The sequence below is a fragment of the Alosa pseudoharengus genome, unplaced genomic scaffold (assembly GCF_046254945.1).
Source record: "Alosa pseudoharengus isolate Yale_2024_CS ecotype anadromous, Long Island Sound unplaced genomic scaffold, YU_APseudo_1.1 YU_APseudo_1.1_scf_4, whole genome shotgun sequence".
Classification (NCBI taxonomy): Eukaryota; Metazoa; Chordata; class Actinopteri; order Clupeiformes; family Clupeidae; genus Alosa; species Alosa pseudoharengus.
In genome coordinates, this window is record NW_027468774.1 from 26,626,527 (window position 1) to 26,645,058 (window position 18,532).

Consider the following 18,532-nt stretch of genomic DNA (forward strand, 5'->3'; position numbering starts at 1 on the left):
GTGTTTAAATGTGTAATTGTACTTGTGCAGGAAAGAGACCCTGTGATAGTGGTACCAACCAATTAGAGATAATTGGTTGGCTTAATTTAAAGTCAGGTTTCTCCTTTAGGGTCTTGAGTCTGAGGAAGAGGAGTCTTGAGAAGGAAAGCATTTTGGATGCAGCAGCTTGCTATGAGGCTGCATGTGTAACCTAAGTATTGAGAACTTTGCTCTTTTATTGACTTGAAAACTTGTTTGTTGATTTTTGAATTCGTTTTTGTTTCTTTTTTGTCAAGTCTTTTTTGTTTGCTATTTGTCGGAGCATTCCTTTTTCCTGCACTGTAAATAAATCTGCACTCTACACCACGTTGCTATATTTTTCATGCTATATTAGCACACATGATCAATGGCTGCGGACAGGCTTCTGCTACAATACTGAATGAATGAATGGCTATAACCCTATTACCTCAACCTGTTCTTGCACTGAAATAGTTTTTACTCTACCTTGTCTACATTATACTTTACTCTCCTATTTGTCCATATTATTTATTCTGGTCTCTAGACCTTACTCTTGCACTGTTGGACTAATGTTGGACTACTTTTTGCACCTTCACCATGACACTCACTCTCCTGAGCACCTTGCCATGCACACATAACTAAAGGACTATGGTTGGACTACTTTTTGCACCTTCACCATGACACTCACTCCCTTTAGCACATTACCAGTCCCGGCCCTGTCACTACAAGCATCTTATGCTTGATCACCCTCAAGCACATTGGACTTTTTTAATTTAATTTATATAGTGTTTTTAGTATTTAGTTTTGTTAGTTTTCTTATCTTTCTTATCTTCTACTGTCTTTATTGTACAGTGGAGTTTAGTTATATGTTTATACTTATACTTATGTTTACCATTTCTGCTGTAAGTGCATGTTGTGTGTGATGTCTGTATATGCTACTGAGACCCTTGAATTTCCCCATGGGGATCAATAAAGTATCTATCTATCTGCTTGCTGTCTTCTTCACCCCATCAATACTTCACCTCAGTGAGTCCTAGCTACTACATCCTGTGTGGACTTGGGCTGTATTTTTCACACTGCCTTTTCCAAATAAGTAGCCTACATTACTGAAACATTGTTTGAAATAACATACCAGAGAAAATATTTATGTCTAGTGTATTTTACAGGGCTTAAAGCAAGGGAACTTTCTCTGCCTGAAGTTAGGCTATCAGACATTTCCGAAGATCTGATATTATATAGGCGACTTGCATACTTTCAAATATCAGGCCTCACCTAAGTTCAGGCACAGTGCTTTAAACAGTTAGCCTTGATATCCAATGTCCTTTGATTTGAACCTTTAGGCAGAAAAAAGATTAGGCTATTGTGCTACTTCATAAATCAATGTAATGTTATTAATTGATAACTCCTACCAGTGTGCTACTGTTGTGCTAATGTATTTTACCAATCCATCAGGCCATTGAATGGAAACATGCCAGTAATAATACAGCACAGAATTAGATGTATTATGCTGCTACACAAACAGCACAGCTGAGCCACTGCTCAGTTTCAGCTGAGACACTGAATAGTAGAGTGTGTGAAGTGAACTTGAAACATACTGTGATATCCATGTCACTTATTTAATTTTGTCAAGATATTCTCAAAACTTAAGCTAAAAGTCTGTTCTAGGGGGGAACATAGTCTGTGATTCAAGCAAAAAAATGTGCCCTTTTGTGTAAAATGCCTCCTACTGACAAATTATTAAATGCCCAGTTCCAGTTACAATTTAGCAACACTAGAACGTCCTGTGTCTGTACACTGCAGATAGATGGTATTGAAATAAGTACACTTAAGCAACACTGGTGAATTGTTCTGAGCATATTTTATTCAAACTAAAGCAGAAGTAGGTTGGAACATAAGCAATTTATTCAAGGCTGTAGTGCATGTAAGAATACTTATGGATGATGGCTTCACATTATACATCTACACATGACAATGAATGGCAACTGAAAAAAAAAATTCATTATTACACAATATAAATAACACAAATAAGATAAATAAATATTTAACATAAGAAATATTTTAAATCATAAACTTTTCAATAAAACCGAATAAACATACCATATAATTTCACATAATGAGGGTTGATGTGCTCTAGGTCATATTAGTTAACAGCTGGTAGAGAGCATGTTTAATGGGGATAAAAGAAAATATTACAAAAAAGATCCCAGGGTATTAACACCTGTCTCACTCACACACTCAAACACACACACACACACACACAGTGTACATCAAATGTGGCACTGTGAGTCTGTGACACTATCCACAAAGTCTAAGATGTACTGCCAGGCTCCTAATGCATGGCCTCATGATTGCTATGTTGAGTCCATAGCCGGATTCTAGTGTACTCAGTTGTATGACTGCACAACAGGCGAGCATTCACTCCACTTCCCTCCTCCTCTCCGTCCTTCATCATATTGGCTTAAGAACTTCAAAAGTCTCCTGGTGATATGAGTAGCTGAATGAACACCAGCTTTGTAAATGTTAGTGTTTACCCAACATGGCACTGGTTGTAAATTCCAGATTTGCCGTTTATTAAAGCCCAACATTAAAAAAGCAAACACATTGCTGCGTAAGATTTAGCTCTTCATGAAAAGTCTACCTTCAAATACAAATGTACACATAAAGTACATTAGAACTATTTATATGAGGCATATATTCATTAGCATTGTTTACATATTTCTGATGCAGCAACAACTTCAAACAGCAATGCTTGAGCTACAGCTAGCTCCAGCAGGAAAATAAATACCTGATGACAACATGTTAATGGTCCCTACAGCACTCTTCTGGAGGTTTTTTTGTTAAGGGGGAGTAAGTATGTGAGTATGTACATGTGTGTGTGTGTGTGTGTGTGTGTGTGTGTGTGTGTGTGTTTGCGGGGGGTTGACCCCACCTCTTGTGCTCCTCCTTCCCTCTCAAGCCTGTTGCTAGGGTAACAGTGCCAAACTCTTCCAGGTTGGTGAGCGTGTGTGAGTGCCAAAGGGGGGGTTGGGGGTGTGGACTGGGGGGGAAGGCACCGAGGTGTACATTACTCACACCGTCTGGTGGGGCATGAAGATCTAAGGCCCTCCGCTCGGCACAGAGCTGGGCAACTACAGCTTGGGGTGAAGGTGAGATGAACCCTTCTCTTAGTCAGATACTCAATTACTCTCTCTGGTGGGTAGACAGTGATGATCCTTTCCACCGCACAGAACTGGGGTTAGAACTAAATAAATGAGTTTACACACACAGGCAGAGGCTCACACACGCGCACAGACAAGCACACGCTCACCCATGCATACATGCACACACACACACGCACGCACACGCGCACACACACACACACACACACATACGCCCTCTCCTATAAACATAACTTGATTTTGCTTTTGAATTGCTGATTTGGATTAAGTCTACACAAGCAATGAGAGTTGGCTCTTGGCTTCAGAAATGTTACATTTCTTGATGCATTGTAGAGTAAAAATAACAGAGCAAATCAACTGAATGATTCAGCAACAAATATTTTGGAAACCAACACTGAGCCAGTGAGGCTGGGCTTTCTCCTGTGCTCTTTTGCTCTGTCAAACACAATGTATTTTTGATGTTTCACTCTGGATTTAGCATTGTGAGTCAGAGCAATAGACCCCCTTGTATTCTGTGAAAGTCTCTGCCTATGTCTCAGTACAGGATATATGTCTCCATTGTGACAGACCGGAGAGGAGAAGAGAGAAGAGGAAATGTTGACTAAATACACCACGGGACAAGCCGATAATAAATACACATATCTGACATAAAGGTTCAAAGTTCAGCAGTATGAAATGATACACTTTGAGAAAAGGGAGGAAAGTGAGAACAATTTTCGGGGAAAAAAAAGCCAAAAACCAAGACAGAGATTCCAGACCAGGGTAGAAATGTGCAAATCTGTGCACAACAGAAAAGCTTCATATATATATATATATATATACACATACATATACTCAAAGCATCATAAATACACATGAACTACAAGGAGCAAAAGCCATCGTGTTCGGTATAATACAGAAGAAAGCAGACCTTCACCACATAGTGCGTGTCAGCTAAAAGGGCGTCGTGTATTCTCTTGCTTGAGAGTGTGGTCGGCAGGGGGGTCTAACTGTGGTTGTTATGGCCGTTGATCACATTGCCACCTGGGGGAGCGATATGGATGGAGTCCAGGATGGGCCGCAGCACCTGGCCAAAAGGCCTGCATCGGAGACAGACAGGCAGGCAGGCAGACAGACGAACAGACAGGCAGACAGGCAGGCAGGCAGACAGACAAACAGACAGGCAGGCAGGCAGGCAGACAGGCAGACAGACAGAACGTCGGAGGGAGAGGGAGAAGAGTGAGAGAAGACAGATACAGTACACAGAAATAAAGATGGAGAAAAAGACAGAGAGAATTAAAGCTAATTGTACCTTTGCATTGTCACTCACATACAGTACACATGCGATGCATTCTAACATAAAATCTGACAATAGTGCAAGTGTTATAGAAAGCTTTGATTTTGATACAGGGGGCATAAGTAAGCACACCCCTATGTTAATTCCCATAGAGGCAGGCAGATTTTTTATTTTTAAAGGCCAGTTATTTCATGGATCCAGGATACTATGCATCCTGATAAAGTTCCCTTGGCCTTGACATAGGGGTGTGCTTACGTATGCCCCCTGTATTTTAAGAAGAGCATTTATTTATTTACGATACATTATTCATTCACAAAAAAAATGGTGTCCTTAAAGGTTGGATTTTTCCTCATTTTTGTAATTAATAAGGCATAAAGATCTTGAATTTCCCCTTGGGGATCAATAAAGTATCTATCTATCTATCTATCTATTTAAGATCAATTTCCAAGAGATGATTTTTTTATTCCTCTTTTTAAGTCAACTTTAGAATGGGTGTCTAACCTATGCACAGCACTGTACATATACAGTTACTGTGAGAGTAGCAGAGGGACACTGTCCACAATTCTATGGCTGAGACTTACGTTGAGAGCACCTCCGAGGGAAGGTCTGTGATGTAAGACGGAATATTCCGGCCTGTGAGAAACTGGGCTACCTCGTTGGTGAAGGTGTTACAATTGTGCTCAAACAGTCGGTACCGGTCTCCTCTGCAGACAGAGACGGACAGACAGAAAGGTTGAAAATGTCTTATTTATAGTACAATATATTTACAATATTTGATATTATAATATAATAATAATAATAATAATAATAATATTTATATATAGTATATATAGTAGTACAATATATAAAAAACAATATACACACACACACAAACTCTGTTTCTCTCACACACACACACCTGTAACTGGTCTCCCCGAGCGATGAGAGGTAATCCATAAAGATCTCTTCATTCACCTCTGTGTTTCCAAGTTCCACCACAGAGTCTGGAGGGCCCAACATCGTACCACCCTGACACACACACACACACACACACACACACACACACACACACACACACACACACACACACACACAAACACACACACACACACACACACACATACAACATAACACATAAATTAGTACAGAATCATTCAAGTGAATATTATTTCTACAGTATTCCTAATATGAAGTTTAGATTTAAAAAGGCTGCGTCCACTAATAACAATGATCTGCTGCAGACAAAAGGATGAAGGTTATGGCGATTATAATAACTAACAAAGTATATCAATTAATGGTATTACGTGCTGTAAAATCTAAAAGTGCTGCAGTGTTTTTGAACCATTAGGAGAATGTAGATGTGTCAGTTAAACTGTACCGGTGCACAGCTTGAGATGCCAACACCTCCAAAGAAAAACTCTTCTCCAAAAACCACAATGGCAGTGTGCCTGTGGGTTGAGGAAGCAGAAATTAGTGATTTGATCTTCTTGATAAATACATTACAACTACATAGTTAAGTAAAGTTAAATAAGATAGGTGAGACAAATGATGCATAGAAGGACAAAAAAATGTAGGCTATTAAATTAGGTTATTTACAAGTTATTACCAGATTCCATCAAGCTGTTTTCCTGTGTGATGAAGAGAAAAAAAATATTTAGAGCCAATGTCATGAGTAACTCTCTATCATGAACTTCAGTTAGGTTCGCCAATCTTTTTGTAGGCCTTTGTCAGGTCAAAGCTGTGTGTGTTGATTCAATGCCAGATTCAGCAGACAGACGACCTACATTAATTACTGTGCCAAAGGCTAAGAAAGACATCTAACGCTCACTTTTCTCTCTCTCCCTCCCTCAATTAAATTAAATTAAATTCAAAAAAGCTTTATTGGCATGAACGTTTCAGCAACATTATAGCTAAAGCTCAATGTACACAAGGACAAGTATGTTTAACAGAATAAAGTCTCCATATATCTCTATGTGGACTATTCATTGCATGCACTGGACTGGTATTCAGTTAAAACAAGCAAAAAAAAAAAAAAAAAATCTACAAACATGAATCACTATATATATATATATATATATATGGCATTGACCCATGATGCTATCCCGCTAGTCAAAATAGGCTTTCCATTGGAGCCTTCCAGTTCACAGAGGTAACGGTAATGCTGCTAGCTAGCTGCATGTCTCGACCAGGCCCAGAATATGTAAAAGAGCTGGACTTACCCAACATGATAGGGCTGAGCTGACGAGCCATCCCCCTGGACAGGTCGTATATGTAAAGCTGGACGGAGTATGTCGTATTGTGCTGGTCCATTATTCTGAATAAATCAGTTCCCCGTAAACGTTCACGTTTCTTGATGTTTGTTGACAGCTGAGTAGCTAGTTAGCCAGCCAGGTAGCTGGATAGCTAGCAGCTATCTAGTTAGTCAGCTGGTGATGTCCTAAATCTAAAATAAATCGGTACGGACGAATATACTGTCTGAAGTCTGAATCACAAGACATTCGTTGCATTCAAAAACGGTTAAAATGATAGCTAAGGGTAAATGTTATAACGCTAAGTGTTAGCGGATCAGCTAGGTTTGCCCACTGAGATTGAGATGTCTGGTGGTATCTTTCTTCTTCCAGGGGTGGTAAGATTAGTTACAACAGCGCCATCTAGTGGTATACAAGTTAATAACAGTGTAAATCAAGTTCGTGCACACCACCATTCCATTAGTCTATCTATGGTGCGCACAAAGTTGCACAGAAACCAAGAGCTATTTACAACCAATTCAAGTCTGACCTACACACCTTAACTAAATGTAAATGTTGCATAGGCCTACTACTGAAAAGACAGCCATCCTTGCTCCTGTAGCTTTGACTAGATTATATCTTGTGTCTTTGTCATACAATGGCTATAAAATGGTGGAGTTCTTTTTACACTTTTGACACTTAGCGGCTACGCTATCAACGTGACTCATACCATGACATCATCCTAATAGTCCATCCCCGTCTTACCTCAGTAGGCTATGCCTACTCCATCATTTTTGCACTTTGAGGCAGTTACTGTATCAATATATATTTTTTCATCAGTATTCTAATCTGTCCCTCCAAATTTGTGCTGCTGCCTGCAAGCTCCTTGTTGTATCGGTGACTTTTGTTTTCGTTTTTTATCACAAATAATTGACTTCAAATGTTGAATAATTTTCAATCATTTGTTCCTAACAGATTCCCTTCAAAGTAATTTGTATATAATATGGAATAATAGTATCATGACACTATTATATTGGATTGCAGTCATGATTGATTGATGACAGAGCATGCCTGTTTATGACATTGTTGTGTCAATGTCATGCCAGTTACTATTTTTGTTTTCTCAAATTCTTTTTAGATTAAGTTCTCTTGCTGTTTTTGGTTGTTTTGAACATTGTTTTAGTAAGCGCTGTTTAATAGTTAGTCTACCACTTCTCCGCCTCTTGTCTCTGTAATGTGGTTTTCAATGCCACATTTGCATTCAAGTAAAAAACACTGATACTCTTTTGGAAATTTTAAATGGCAGGCAGGTTAGATGTGTATCCTCTCATTCTTCTACCAATTTTGGCATGCATGGCATAGTTTTTGATATGTTTACACAGGTCTATATAGATGCACATCCGCCTCCTACCTTTTATACATTGTACTGCAGGGATTTCTGGTCATGCTAAAGTGATGAGTTGAGTCAGCTGTTCAACTGGTCATCAGTGTGTTCAAAAATCAAATATCATATTACCTTATCTGGAGAAGGTTCTAAATGTTTCCTGAAACCATACCATAAATCAAACATGAACTTGGCCTTTCCTGGAAAAATACTTAAGGGTTTAAGATTTTTGTGAGCACTTGATGTATTTTGTAAGGTATAACATACAAGGTTTGGAGTGGTGCAGTGTTCATGAAAGAAAGTCTAGACTTATGGAAAGAGGAACCTGCTAACGGAAGCAAGAGCATTGTTCAAGGGTGAAATTGCAAAAGGTGCCGGCTTCCAGGAATGAATTTTTACCACTCCATGGAAAAACAAGGGGGCTGGAACTATGGCAGGATTTCTCCATGGAAGAGAAAAACTAAATTGTGGAAGAAAAGGAATAAGATAAATGTCCGCTCATTATTATGCCATTATAACACCCCCCAGGCCCCCCCCCCCCCCCCCAACACACACACACACTCTATTTGTCACTACACATTGCAAATTGAAGCATTCTTTATAATCAACCATTACATATGCAACCAAGACCATCACAATAAATAACAATCATCTCAATGAACATAGATGTTTCACACAAATTATCAACATTTCCAGATAATTACCTTGAATCTTTCTTCATAAAATGCCACTGCGCAGCCAAAATGCGGTTAAACTAATTAGAAATGTTGACAGACTGTTTCTGGGCAGTCACTCAGTCACTCCAGGCATGCGCTCTTGCTACACACTGGAACTGGAACTCGACTGAGGCTGAGGTGCTGACGAGAGGAAGCCAAGATGAGTCAGATCTGTGAAGCTGGCACTTCACTCACTTTTCATCCGTATTTCACTGGCTGACTATGTCCAGATTTCGTTTCACTTTGAACATTCAGTTTCAATTCTGAAAGTCGCCTCTCTCTTCCATCCGCAAAACAATATTCCTACGAAGGCTCTTCATTGTTTAAAGGGACTGAAAGTCACAAGGAGGCGTTACTCTTACTTAGACTGGTTTGTATCACTTGTTGTCATTTCTCCCAGTTGTTATAATTTTTCTCATAGAGTAGGAATATGATTTAAAGGTTTAATTCACATTTGAATTTTAGGCGTAGGACCTGTCATTGGTCCGGGTTTCAGCTTGACTCAGCAGATCCTGCTTGATGAGAGCCTGCCCCCTGGACAATGAATGGGGACCAAACTGGTGGTGGTGGAGGAAGGAGGGGACTTTGAAATGATAGCACCAAATGCAGAGTGGCAGGAATGTTAGACAAGTCATTATAAGACAGGTAAATACAGGTTATTGGTCGAGAGTAATGCATGAATGGGTGACGTAGCAGTGGACGTAGCACGTAACAGAGATCCTCAGGGATATGGTGTTGCGAGACCCAGAGAGATCCTCAGGATGGTGTTGCGAGACCCAGAGAGATCCTCAGGGATATGGTGTTGCGAGGCCCAGAGAGATCCTCAGGGATATAATGTTGTGAGACCCAGAGAGATCCTCAGGGATATGGATTTGCGAGGAATTTAAAGCTGGGGGCTCACTCTACCTCAGCCCCATTATGTGAATGGGTGTATGTCTGCCACTTTCTGCCCTCAAATAATCCACAATTAGCTCTTTAGCTTTTGTGGTGTTGAGATGAAGGTTATCGTATGCACATAGTGCTGCCAAGTGTAGGACCTCTTCCATACTTCCATAGACTAACTCATTGCTGTAAGTGATCAGGCCAACCACAGTGGTGCACCAGTGAATTTGATGAGGGAGTTAGTGCTGTGCACAGGGACACTCATGGATGAAAAGGGAGTAAAACAGTGGGCTAAGCACACAGCCCTGTAGCATGCTGGTGTTCAGAGTCAGAGTGGAGGAGGTGAGCTTGTTCAACCTGACAGGACTGGAGCCTATGTTCAGGAAACTGTCCAGTTACAGAGGGATGCACAGGTGCCAAGATCATGTTGCTTAGAGGTCAGATTGGCAAGGATGACTGTGTGAAAAGAGCTGAATAACAATAACTAACATCCTGACATTGCTCTTGTCCTGGTGAGCGTGGGTGGACTGAAGAGCTATGGATATGACCACCCAAACGCCTGTAACGAATGTGTGATCCCCACATTCCCTACATGGCAGACTGTGTTCTACTGGCCATAGTGCTTGTAATGTTTGTGTAGCATGTCACTGATGGTTTCAATTCGGTACTGTAAATGCCACACATCAGGACCAATCCAGTTCCAAGCAGAGTATGCAACTGTGCCTATTGTGTGGAATATGGCATTCACAAGCCTTCTGACCTTGGAAGGTCCGTTTATAACACAGGTAGTGCACACATAGCCTGTGAGTTTACAAACCATGCGTTATTAAATTGGATCTAATCGTAATATCAGCGTTGGTACCTGGGAGAAAAAGCAGTCCTAATGGATTGACTACTGGTTGTAATACATCACGCCATTCATCTGGTCTGTAGACTGATTGCAGGTTGTACACTGATTACAGAGCCGATATTTGTATTTGTCTACTGGAAAATACAAAATTCAATACTCTATATATATATATATATGTATATATCCATACACTATAAAGGTGGATCAGGTAGGAGGGTGGCTTCTAGGAAATACAATGGTTTTGTTTTCCTTGAATTTGAAATTCAATAGATTTTGGGATTTATAGCTTTCATTTCTGAAGCAGCTGCTCATGGTTGGCTTGGGACAGCCATCCGGAAGTCCCTTGAGATTAGTTATTATTAGTCCTCTTCGGAGTGTCTATGGAGTCTTGGAATATCATTGCAAAGTTAGGGATACATGGTTTCTTAAAAACACAGAAAAATGCATCTTTACACGAGTTATCCAGTCAGTTCTGTGACTTTCAATTGACCAAATGTACACAAGGCTGCCAAAGGCTTAAATTTTTTGGGGGGCTCGGTCTGTTTTAGTTTAGGCCAGGGGTCTCCAACACTCACCAGCTACCAGTAGTTCCCCAGTTGTTTGTGAGTAGCTCTCCAAAATGTTCAAAGAACATGTTCATACATCTGATACAGTCGCATGGTAAACCTGTTAAAATTCCTATCAAATCAAATTCAAAGAAACCATGCATCCTTCTGATACAAAATTACCAATTAAACAATGATGCAGCTCCCTGGTAGTGTCAGTGATGGCATAAGGTGATGTTGCCAGGCTACAAAGCACACAGCAGACTATGGACAGTAGCCTAACCAGGTTAACAAAAATCAAAAGTTTAGTCTAAAAATATTTTCTATGTTCATGAGGAATGGGAAACATGTTTTTTTTTTTGTAAATGACAAGTGAGTTTGTCTAATCTATGGTGTGAGGCATGCCACTCAGTGAAAGATGTTACATAAATCCCCACCTCACCAAAGGTCACAGCGACTTTTCATGTGACCTTCCAGGTAGCAGTCATAGCTGTGTTCGGCGGATTTCAGCTATGTGAATTCTATGTTCATAAGGCCACGTTCATGTTGTCAATGTAGCTAGGCTATCAGATGGGTAAAAAGGTTGAAGACCCCTGATAGGCCTACTTTTGCTTATTCTTATTCTTGTAGGCTACATATGAAATACAACAAAGAAAACTTAACCAACTCTTTGTTGATCTGTACATTTGTTTAAAACTCCAACATTTCATAATGTAGGCTATAGTGTTTTAGATGGTAACGAATAGCCTAGTGTGGGTCCGGTCTATAGGCTAATTTCCGGGAATAGGAAAAACTCAGCTCGTGATAAGGTTCATGGGCAATCTTCAATTGGTTGTGAGTGTAAAAGCCAAGTAGACATCCATAAGCGCAGAAGAAAACAGCATTGCCTTATGGCCCCGTCATAAAAAGAAATATTATTATTTCCAGGACCCCCACGGAAAGGGGGGATTGAACTGCCGTGATGAGTCATTCCACATTCCCGTAAATGGGATCACGCGCGCTGGAAAGGGCTGTTCTTCCAGTTAATTTTGAAGTGTGTTGATTTTACTGAAAACAGTTGCCACTGTTGATATTGTACAGTGCATTTGGTTATTTTGGTAAATAACGCATAATAACACACTGAATCAAGACCTGTCTTTCAGATAGGGCCTAGGCTATTTCATAAAACTACAGGAAATGGCAGATATTGCTATAAATTATGTGAACGTAGGTAACAAATAGGCTTAGGCCTATGTGTTTAAGCATCTTTATCTCTCTACCACACACAACCCACACAAATGCTGTAGGCTAATGACACTTTTCGAAGTTTTTAGAAAATATTCAAATAAATATCAATAGGTATTATAACAACAATATATTTTGGAAATTAATCTAGACTACTGTGATTTGTGTGCTTACTACTTTAAATAATGATAGTGCACAATAGGGAAAATGTAGGCTAGACTAGGTAAAATGACCGTGACTTCGCTTGCATACTTGGATACTTCTCCTTGCGCGGACTCGTGCGGCCGCCAGGGCTCGACAAATAGAGGGGGACATAGAGCGCGCGATCAGAACGTGCCGTGCACTATCCTTGGCAAGCACGCGCCAGGCAGTGGAGATGTGTCGCAGATTTGAAAACTCCCAAACAGAGGCGAGAATAGGTCGGAACATCTAGAGAACACTGGAAACATAGACAGGTCGTTCAGTTCAGGGAAAAAAGCTATCAAGAGGACCAAACCTGGCTTATTTCGAAAAGGGTTGCACGACTTTCACCATTTAGGCTACACATTTTGTAGGAAGGAACAGAGAGTGCGTACTAGCCTACTTGCGTCCTTCCTATAGCGTGCGGGAAGCTCAAGATAGTGGCGATGGAGCTGTCATCACTTGGCGAACAAGTGTTTGCTGTTGAATCTATCACTAAAAAGAGAGTTAGAAAGGTAAGATTACCTATTTATTTCACACATATAAATGTGATGTTTGTTCTCGGTTGTTTAGCCTTTCGACATCACTAATTAAAACCCCATCTATAGAGTTGCACATCAATGTGCCAAATGAGATTCCAAGTTTACGCATTGATATTTTGTCATCCCTCCTTGCGTGTTTTTGGGTCATGCTAGCTGTCACTCAGAGCAACTTGAACTTGATACTTTTCACCAACTAACGAACTCAAAGGTACCGTGTGCTATGAACTTAGCATATGTGTACAGTGGAATTATGTGTTTTGTAACACTCTTGACCGGAGCTGCAGCGTTTGTAGGCCAGGGGGTGTGTGCGTTAACGCGTGTGTCGTTGCTATCGCTGAACGTATGGGTTGTCGGGGTATAGCTGCGCCTTCTCTTCGCTCAGCCAATGTTTGGTGGCTACGCAGTTTATTTACTTGTACTGAGGAACTAAAAGGAATATTCGGATATGGGCAGTCCTCGTGAAGCAACGGCCTAATGTTCTGCCCGACTTGATCAAACACAAGGTTAGATCAATGAGATTGTTGTATGAAATGAAAATAATGACATTGCGATGCAAAAATCAAAAGGGCAGGGTTTGTTGTCTGCGAATAGGTAAGGTAGCTTACTGCAATAACTCTTTTAAAAAAATCTAAATGACTAGAGTTTAATAATAATAATAATTGAGTGATAACGTAGGTTAGTCTTCAGATGTATTATCACTATTTCATGTGCACGTAATTTTCTTTTGACTGTAGGCTCGAATCTCTGCGGGGGTGTGTGCGTAGAGGGGAGGGTGGGGGGCACCGTGGTTTCTCAGTGAAACGCGTTGCGCAATTCGAGATGTTTACATGTTACCATGGCCCCACCTATTCCCATCCTAAAATGTTCTAGAAACTCCTTTTTATTGAACTCGCGAGCGAACCCATATGTGCACACGTCACCACTACAGTGGCGATCACGACGTTGACGTCACCTTCTATAATATCCATTTCTAAATACACACCCCCTAAGACCCCCGCCCCCTGTTGGCAGTTTAAAGGGGTAGACATCTCTTCTGCAAAGCGTGTTAACTATGAGTGATATTGTGCATGACCACGTTAACTGTGAATGACCGCCTATAATGTAATATGTCTGTTTCTCTCCTAGGGAAACGTGGAATATCTACTGAAGTGGCAAGGCTGGCCTCAAAAGTAAGCATTACACCCTAGAACACACCGTTTCACATTTCACATTTTTCAAATATAAATTCACTTAAATCACGTGGCTAGGTAGACATAAGAACAGCAAGAAAATGAAATGGTTTCTTATTCACTGATACATCTTTATGAAAGATCCTTGTACTATACCCTCCAAATCATTTAATCACAACCATTATTTGCCCATACAGGCATTTTATATCAACAGGGACTGTTTGCAAAAAATACTGATAGCCCCGTCAATATCAGTGAGTGCATGTTCCTGGCATAGCGCTGCTAAGGCTGACTGATGTCACCTAGGCTCTTAGTTACAGAACGTGTTGTCCAATCACAAAGCAGACTTCATACACCAGTTGACTCATCGGATGAGTCACAACGGTACCGTTAGGGAACACTGCTCAATGCCTTTTCAGGCGTCAAAGTGTATTGTGTCGATTGTATGATGAGAGTGTGTAGGCAGTTGGGTAAGTACTCATGCTGAGGTCTGCGTTTGGGCCTGTTGAGCAGGTACAGCACATGGGAACCCGAGGACCACATACTGGACCCGCGCCTGGTTCTGGAGTACGAGGAAAAGTGAGTAACTCTGAAAGAGACAAAAAAACAATTCAGAGATGATAGTAGCGATGATGTAAGATGTTCTTGACACACTCTAATCTTCCAGTGTGCTTTTCCCCAGAGAGGAGAAGGACAGAGCCTTGGCCTATAGGAGAAAGGGCCTCCGACCACGCAGGCTAGTCCTGAGGGTACGTGGGGCTGCCACACCATGAATATGATTAGGTTCAGTCTGCCCCTCACCAGCATCCTACACTCCTAGAACCTCACTAATTCACAACAGGGACAGTAGGCAGAACATGCTGAAGCAATGGATGGTGTGACAGTACAGGGGTATTCTGACAAGAATCTGCATTGAGGCACTAGGTCAGCCACCCCCAGAAAGCCCAGATTGGTCTTTCACCAGAAACACACAGAAACACACACATACACACACACTCAGTAGTTCTGTAAGTGAAAGTTCAATTACACAATATTGTTCCACTGCTTGTTAGAAATTGCTTCTAGCATGCCATACCCATTTTAATTTACATGGCTCTCAAACACATTGGCTATTGTTAGTACTGGCTTGGCTGTATCCCCTGGCCTAGCACGTCCTTTCTATGTTCTCATTTGTGGTAGAACACAAGTGTTTAATCCACATCAGTATGAAATTATAAGGAATCAACTAGAGTTGCACAAATAACAAAAAATAGAATCTCCATGGAAACAAACAGCTAAATATACAAGACATTTCAATGTATACTGCCTATGACTAAGCTAACCTGTGCAGTTTGTTAGGTCTATGACAGATTGCTACAGGTAAAAAGAGAAAACAGGTGAAATGAATCATTGAGATTTGGAGACTTCATAGGCCTTTTGATTGCCTGCTAGTGGCAACCTCTGTCTGTCTGCACTCTCCATGCATTCATTGAATGACAGGAGGTGACCATCACCATTTCATTGAAGACACAAATCTTCCCAGGAACAAAAAAAGAACCGGTATTAACCGGTTTCTGTTCCGGAACATAAAAACATCAAAGTTTCTGGTTACGTTTTTGTTTCTAGCTAAATGGCAAAAGTTTCTGGTTTTCGTTTTCATTTTCGTTCCATGAACCGGTTCAAAGCCTTGCTTTGAAGTGTATCTATGATTTTCCTTTTCACACATTTCTTGGCATAAACAATAGTATTTCACGGCTGACAACTGTGCCATTGTAGCAGACTAAAAACTTCCTGTCAGGTTTAATGAGACCTACATGTGGCATGCTGTTTTTTTTATGCAGAACATGTACCCCATGGACCTTCGCAGTGCCCACAAAGTGCCTGATAAGCCGCCCCCTCGCCTCCGCCTCTCTCTCACGCGCTCCATGGGAGCAGAGCTGGAGCACGGGGTCCGGCCGTGCAGGCCAGGGGACAGGGCCGGTGTCCTACGCCGCCTGGAGAAGCGGCGCAGCAAACAGGGGGCGACCAGAGCCCTGATGCTGGACCCACGACCTCCACGTCTAGAGAAGGTCCCACACTACACGCAGGACTCGATGGAAGAGGAGAACCACAGAAGGGAAGAGGAGGACCACCACACAATGGAATACCCAGACAAGAGAGAGATCACACTGCAAGACAACAACAACAAAGCAGACCAGGACAAGGACATTCCCAGCGGTAGGTTTGGCTGGCATGATGTTGGTGTCCCAGCAGCAGTTGAGCCAATATGCTGAGGAATTTGAACTGACTGAGTATCCTCGCCTCTGCCTGGTTTATTTATGTCTGATTGCATAAAGCCACTGAAATGGGGACAAATATGTCACATGGCAGACAAGCATAAATACCAACAAGTACAAGGTCTCTAGTTTCCACTGACATGACACCAGGTTATGTTGTTGAGACACTAGTTATTTAAGCGTTATAATACTGAAAATATTCCTCATATTTAGAACATCTCAGATATCTTACTCAACAACTTCATGGCTATTGCTGGCTAACAGTTAACAGCATTACTCACACGATTGGAACAGTAGTGCATGACGTCATCCTAATCCCTCCTTTTTCCATCTCTCTCAGGCCCGCAGTTTTCAGATGGCTACTGTTCCTCAGCTGAGCAGGACATGGCAATGGTGACCGAGGCAGTGGAGGACTGCGGATTGTGTCACAGGCCAGGGGATGAGCCTGTTGAAGGCAAGACCCCCATGGCAGGGACAGGGCTAAATGACACAGCCAGGACTTTGGGTGATCCCGATTTGAGTACAAACCCTGACAGCTTAGGGAGGGACTCTCTATCAGAAGCAACACAGGACGTGGCGATGACTGACGAATCACAGAGCGCTTCCACCACGGCGAGAGAGGCAGACACACACGTTTCCCTAGACACGGTGGACAGCTGTTTGGCACCAAGAGATAGCTCTACCACCCCTTGTATCAAGGCAGAGTGCGAATTGGTCGTGGTGTCCAAGCGGGATGTTTCCATTGGTAAGAAGGGGTCAGAGTCAAGTACCACCTCACGGACCTCTGGCAAAGTGATAGTGACAGATGTGACCATTAATTCCTTGACAGTGACATTCAAAGAGGCACTGACAGCTGAGGGTTTTTTTAAGGGCTGTGGGATGGAGTGAAAAGGAGATAAGGAGGTCAAATGAAGGAAAAGATAAAAAGACACCGAAAGACAGGAAAGGTGGAGGTTCAAGACAGGTGTTTGGAAGGAACTCATGAATGTCACTTACTGCGTAATTATTCCAACCTTCCTTGTACAAAAGCTAGTGATTTGTTCTGTGTTTTTTGCAAAGTAGTACTACCTTTCCGCAGTATTGCTTCCAGTAAAAAAACCACTGCAACAAAACAGCTTCCACACATCTCTAGCTCATTTCTTTGATGTTGTCCGTTAACAGAACAAGCTCAAAAAAAGCACTGCATTATGAAGTTCAAATACAGTACAGGAAGCTTTGTTTATGTGTGTGACTACCAGCTGTATGTGTGTATATGATGGACGCAGCGCACAATCATGTGTTGGCTTGTTGGCCTTTCGCGGTGAAAAAGGTTACCTGGCTCTATTTCTGTTTTTGTGGCTGCACATCTCCCTTTACTCCGTTGTGAAGCCTGTGCATTTTTAACGAGGAGGGTGTCAATTTACACTACACTGCTCGCGCAGATGCTGTAGTAGGACTAGGATGTGTTCACAGTTGAATTTTATGTTTCTGTTGTATTTATCGCATGTCCAAAAAACACCTAAATTTAAATTATCCGCCATATGGTTAAAACCAGATAATAATCTTGGGGGAAAAGACAGTTTGGTGTACTTGAATGTTTGCTTGCTGGTTTTTGGTGTAGTTTATAATAACAATGCATTTTTTTATTACCAATAATAATAATTAAAAAAAAAAAACACACACAACACCATGCGTATGAGTGTTTTATCTGCCACAACAAAAATCTAGTTTACATTCTTCGTCCCAGATCTCCCTCTATAATTCGTACACAGGACCACTGATGGAAATTTAAAGTAGGGGAAAATCAAGTTCACATTCATAGGGATTACCTTTGGGAACATACTGGTTCATGGTCGCAATCCTGAAGGCAGGAGACACAACGCTGTAAATTTGACTGTAGTTCCTCGAGAAAGCCCCAGAGGTCACTGTTGTCATGGAAAAAAAACAACATTTATTACAGTTTATGTGGGTATGATTTTGTCTGATTCTAAAAACAGCACTTTTTCCGCAAGGCAGGTAAGGAGGAGCACAACAATTTTTTGTCATTATTTTAAATTTTATTACAAAAAACAGTATTTGAGTCCACAGCTTGTGTTTTCTTTGTACAGTAAAAAATATTAAATTAACCCCCGTTGCTGTTGCGAGTAAACAGCTATACTGGGGAGAGG

The 18,532-nt window shown here is 41.3% G+C and overlaps 2 protein-coding genes across 5 annotated transcripts; one reads left to right on the forward strand and one right to left on the reverse strand.

Moving 5' to 3' along the window:
* Positions 1–1,863: 1,863 nt before the first annotated feature.
* On the reverse strand, positions 1,864–7,016 carry desi1a (desumoylating isopeptidase 1a). Its single transcript, XM_076265656.1, has 6 exons — positions 6,630–7,016; positions 6,017–6,038; positions 5,789–5,858; positions 5,330–5,439; positions 5,013–5,135; positions 1,864–4,234 (listed from the first exon to the last, which is right to left on the reverse strand). Exons 1-6 carry the CDS (start codon positions 6,718–6,720, stop codon positions 4,141–4,143), a joined length of 510 nt encoding a protein of 169 aa, XP_076121771.1. The 5' UTR covers positions 6,721–7,016; the 3' UTR covers positions 1,864–4,140.
* A 5,553-nt stretch (positions 7,017–12,569) lies between these two features.
* On the forward strand, positions 12,570–18,049 carry cbx7a (chromobox homolog 7a). 4 transcript variants are annotated; one of them, XM_076265638.1, is made up of 6 exons: positions 12,570–12,934; positions 14,087–14,130; positions 14,641–14,709; positions 14,798–14,879; positions 15,951–16,326; positions 16,726–18,049. In XM_076265638.1, exons 1-6 carry the CDS (start codon positions 12,866–12,868, stop codon positions 17,271–17,273), a joined length of 1,188 nt encoding a protein of 395 aa, XP_076121753.1. In that variant the 5' UTR covers positions 12,570–12,865; the 3' UTR covers positions 17,274–18,049. The 4 variants fall into 4 exon arrangements, with proteins under 4 accessions (XP_076121753.1, XP_076121755.1, XP_076121754.1 ...); XM_076265640.1 differs by having other exon boundaries at positions 14,813–14,879; XM_076265639.1 differs by having other exon boundaries at positions 14,644–14,709.
* The last annotated feature ends 483 nt before the right edge of the window (positions 18,050–18,532 follow it).

Coding starts and splice junctions, on each gene's coding strand:
- desi1a (XM_076265656.1), bottom strand. CDS start 6,720: ATGGACCAGCACAATACGACATACTCCGTCCAGCTTTACATATACGAC. Junction 6,039..6,629: donor GCTCAGCCCTATCATGTTGG/GTAAGTCCAGCT, acceptor TTCATCACACAG/GAAAACAGCTTGATGGAATC. Junction 5,136..5,329: donor CTCGGGGAGACCAGTTACAG/GTGTGTGTGTGT, acceptor CTCTGTCTGCAG/AGGAGACCGGTACCGACTGT.
- cbx7a (XM_076265638.1), top strand. CDS start 12,866: ATGGAGCTGTCATCACTTGGCGAACAAGTGTTTGCTGTTGAATCTATC. Junction 12,935..14,086: donor CTAAAAAGAGAGTTAGAAAG/GTAAGATTACCT, acceptor TTTCTCTCCTAG/GGAAACGTGGAATATCTACT. Junction 14,710..14,797: donor GTTCTGGAGTACGAGGAAAA/GTGAGTAACTCT, acceptor CTAATCTTCCAG/TGTGCTTTTCCCCAGAGAGG.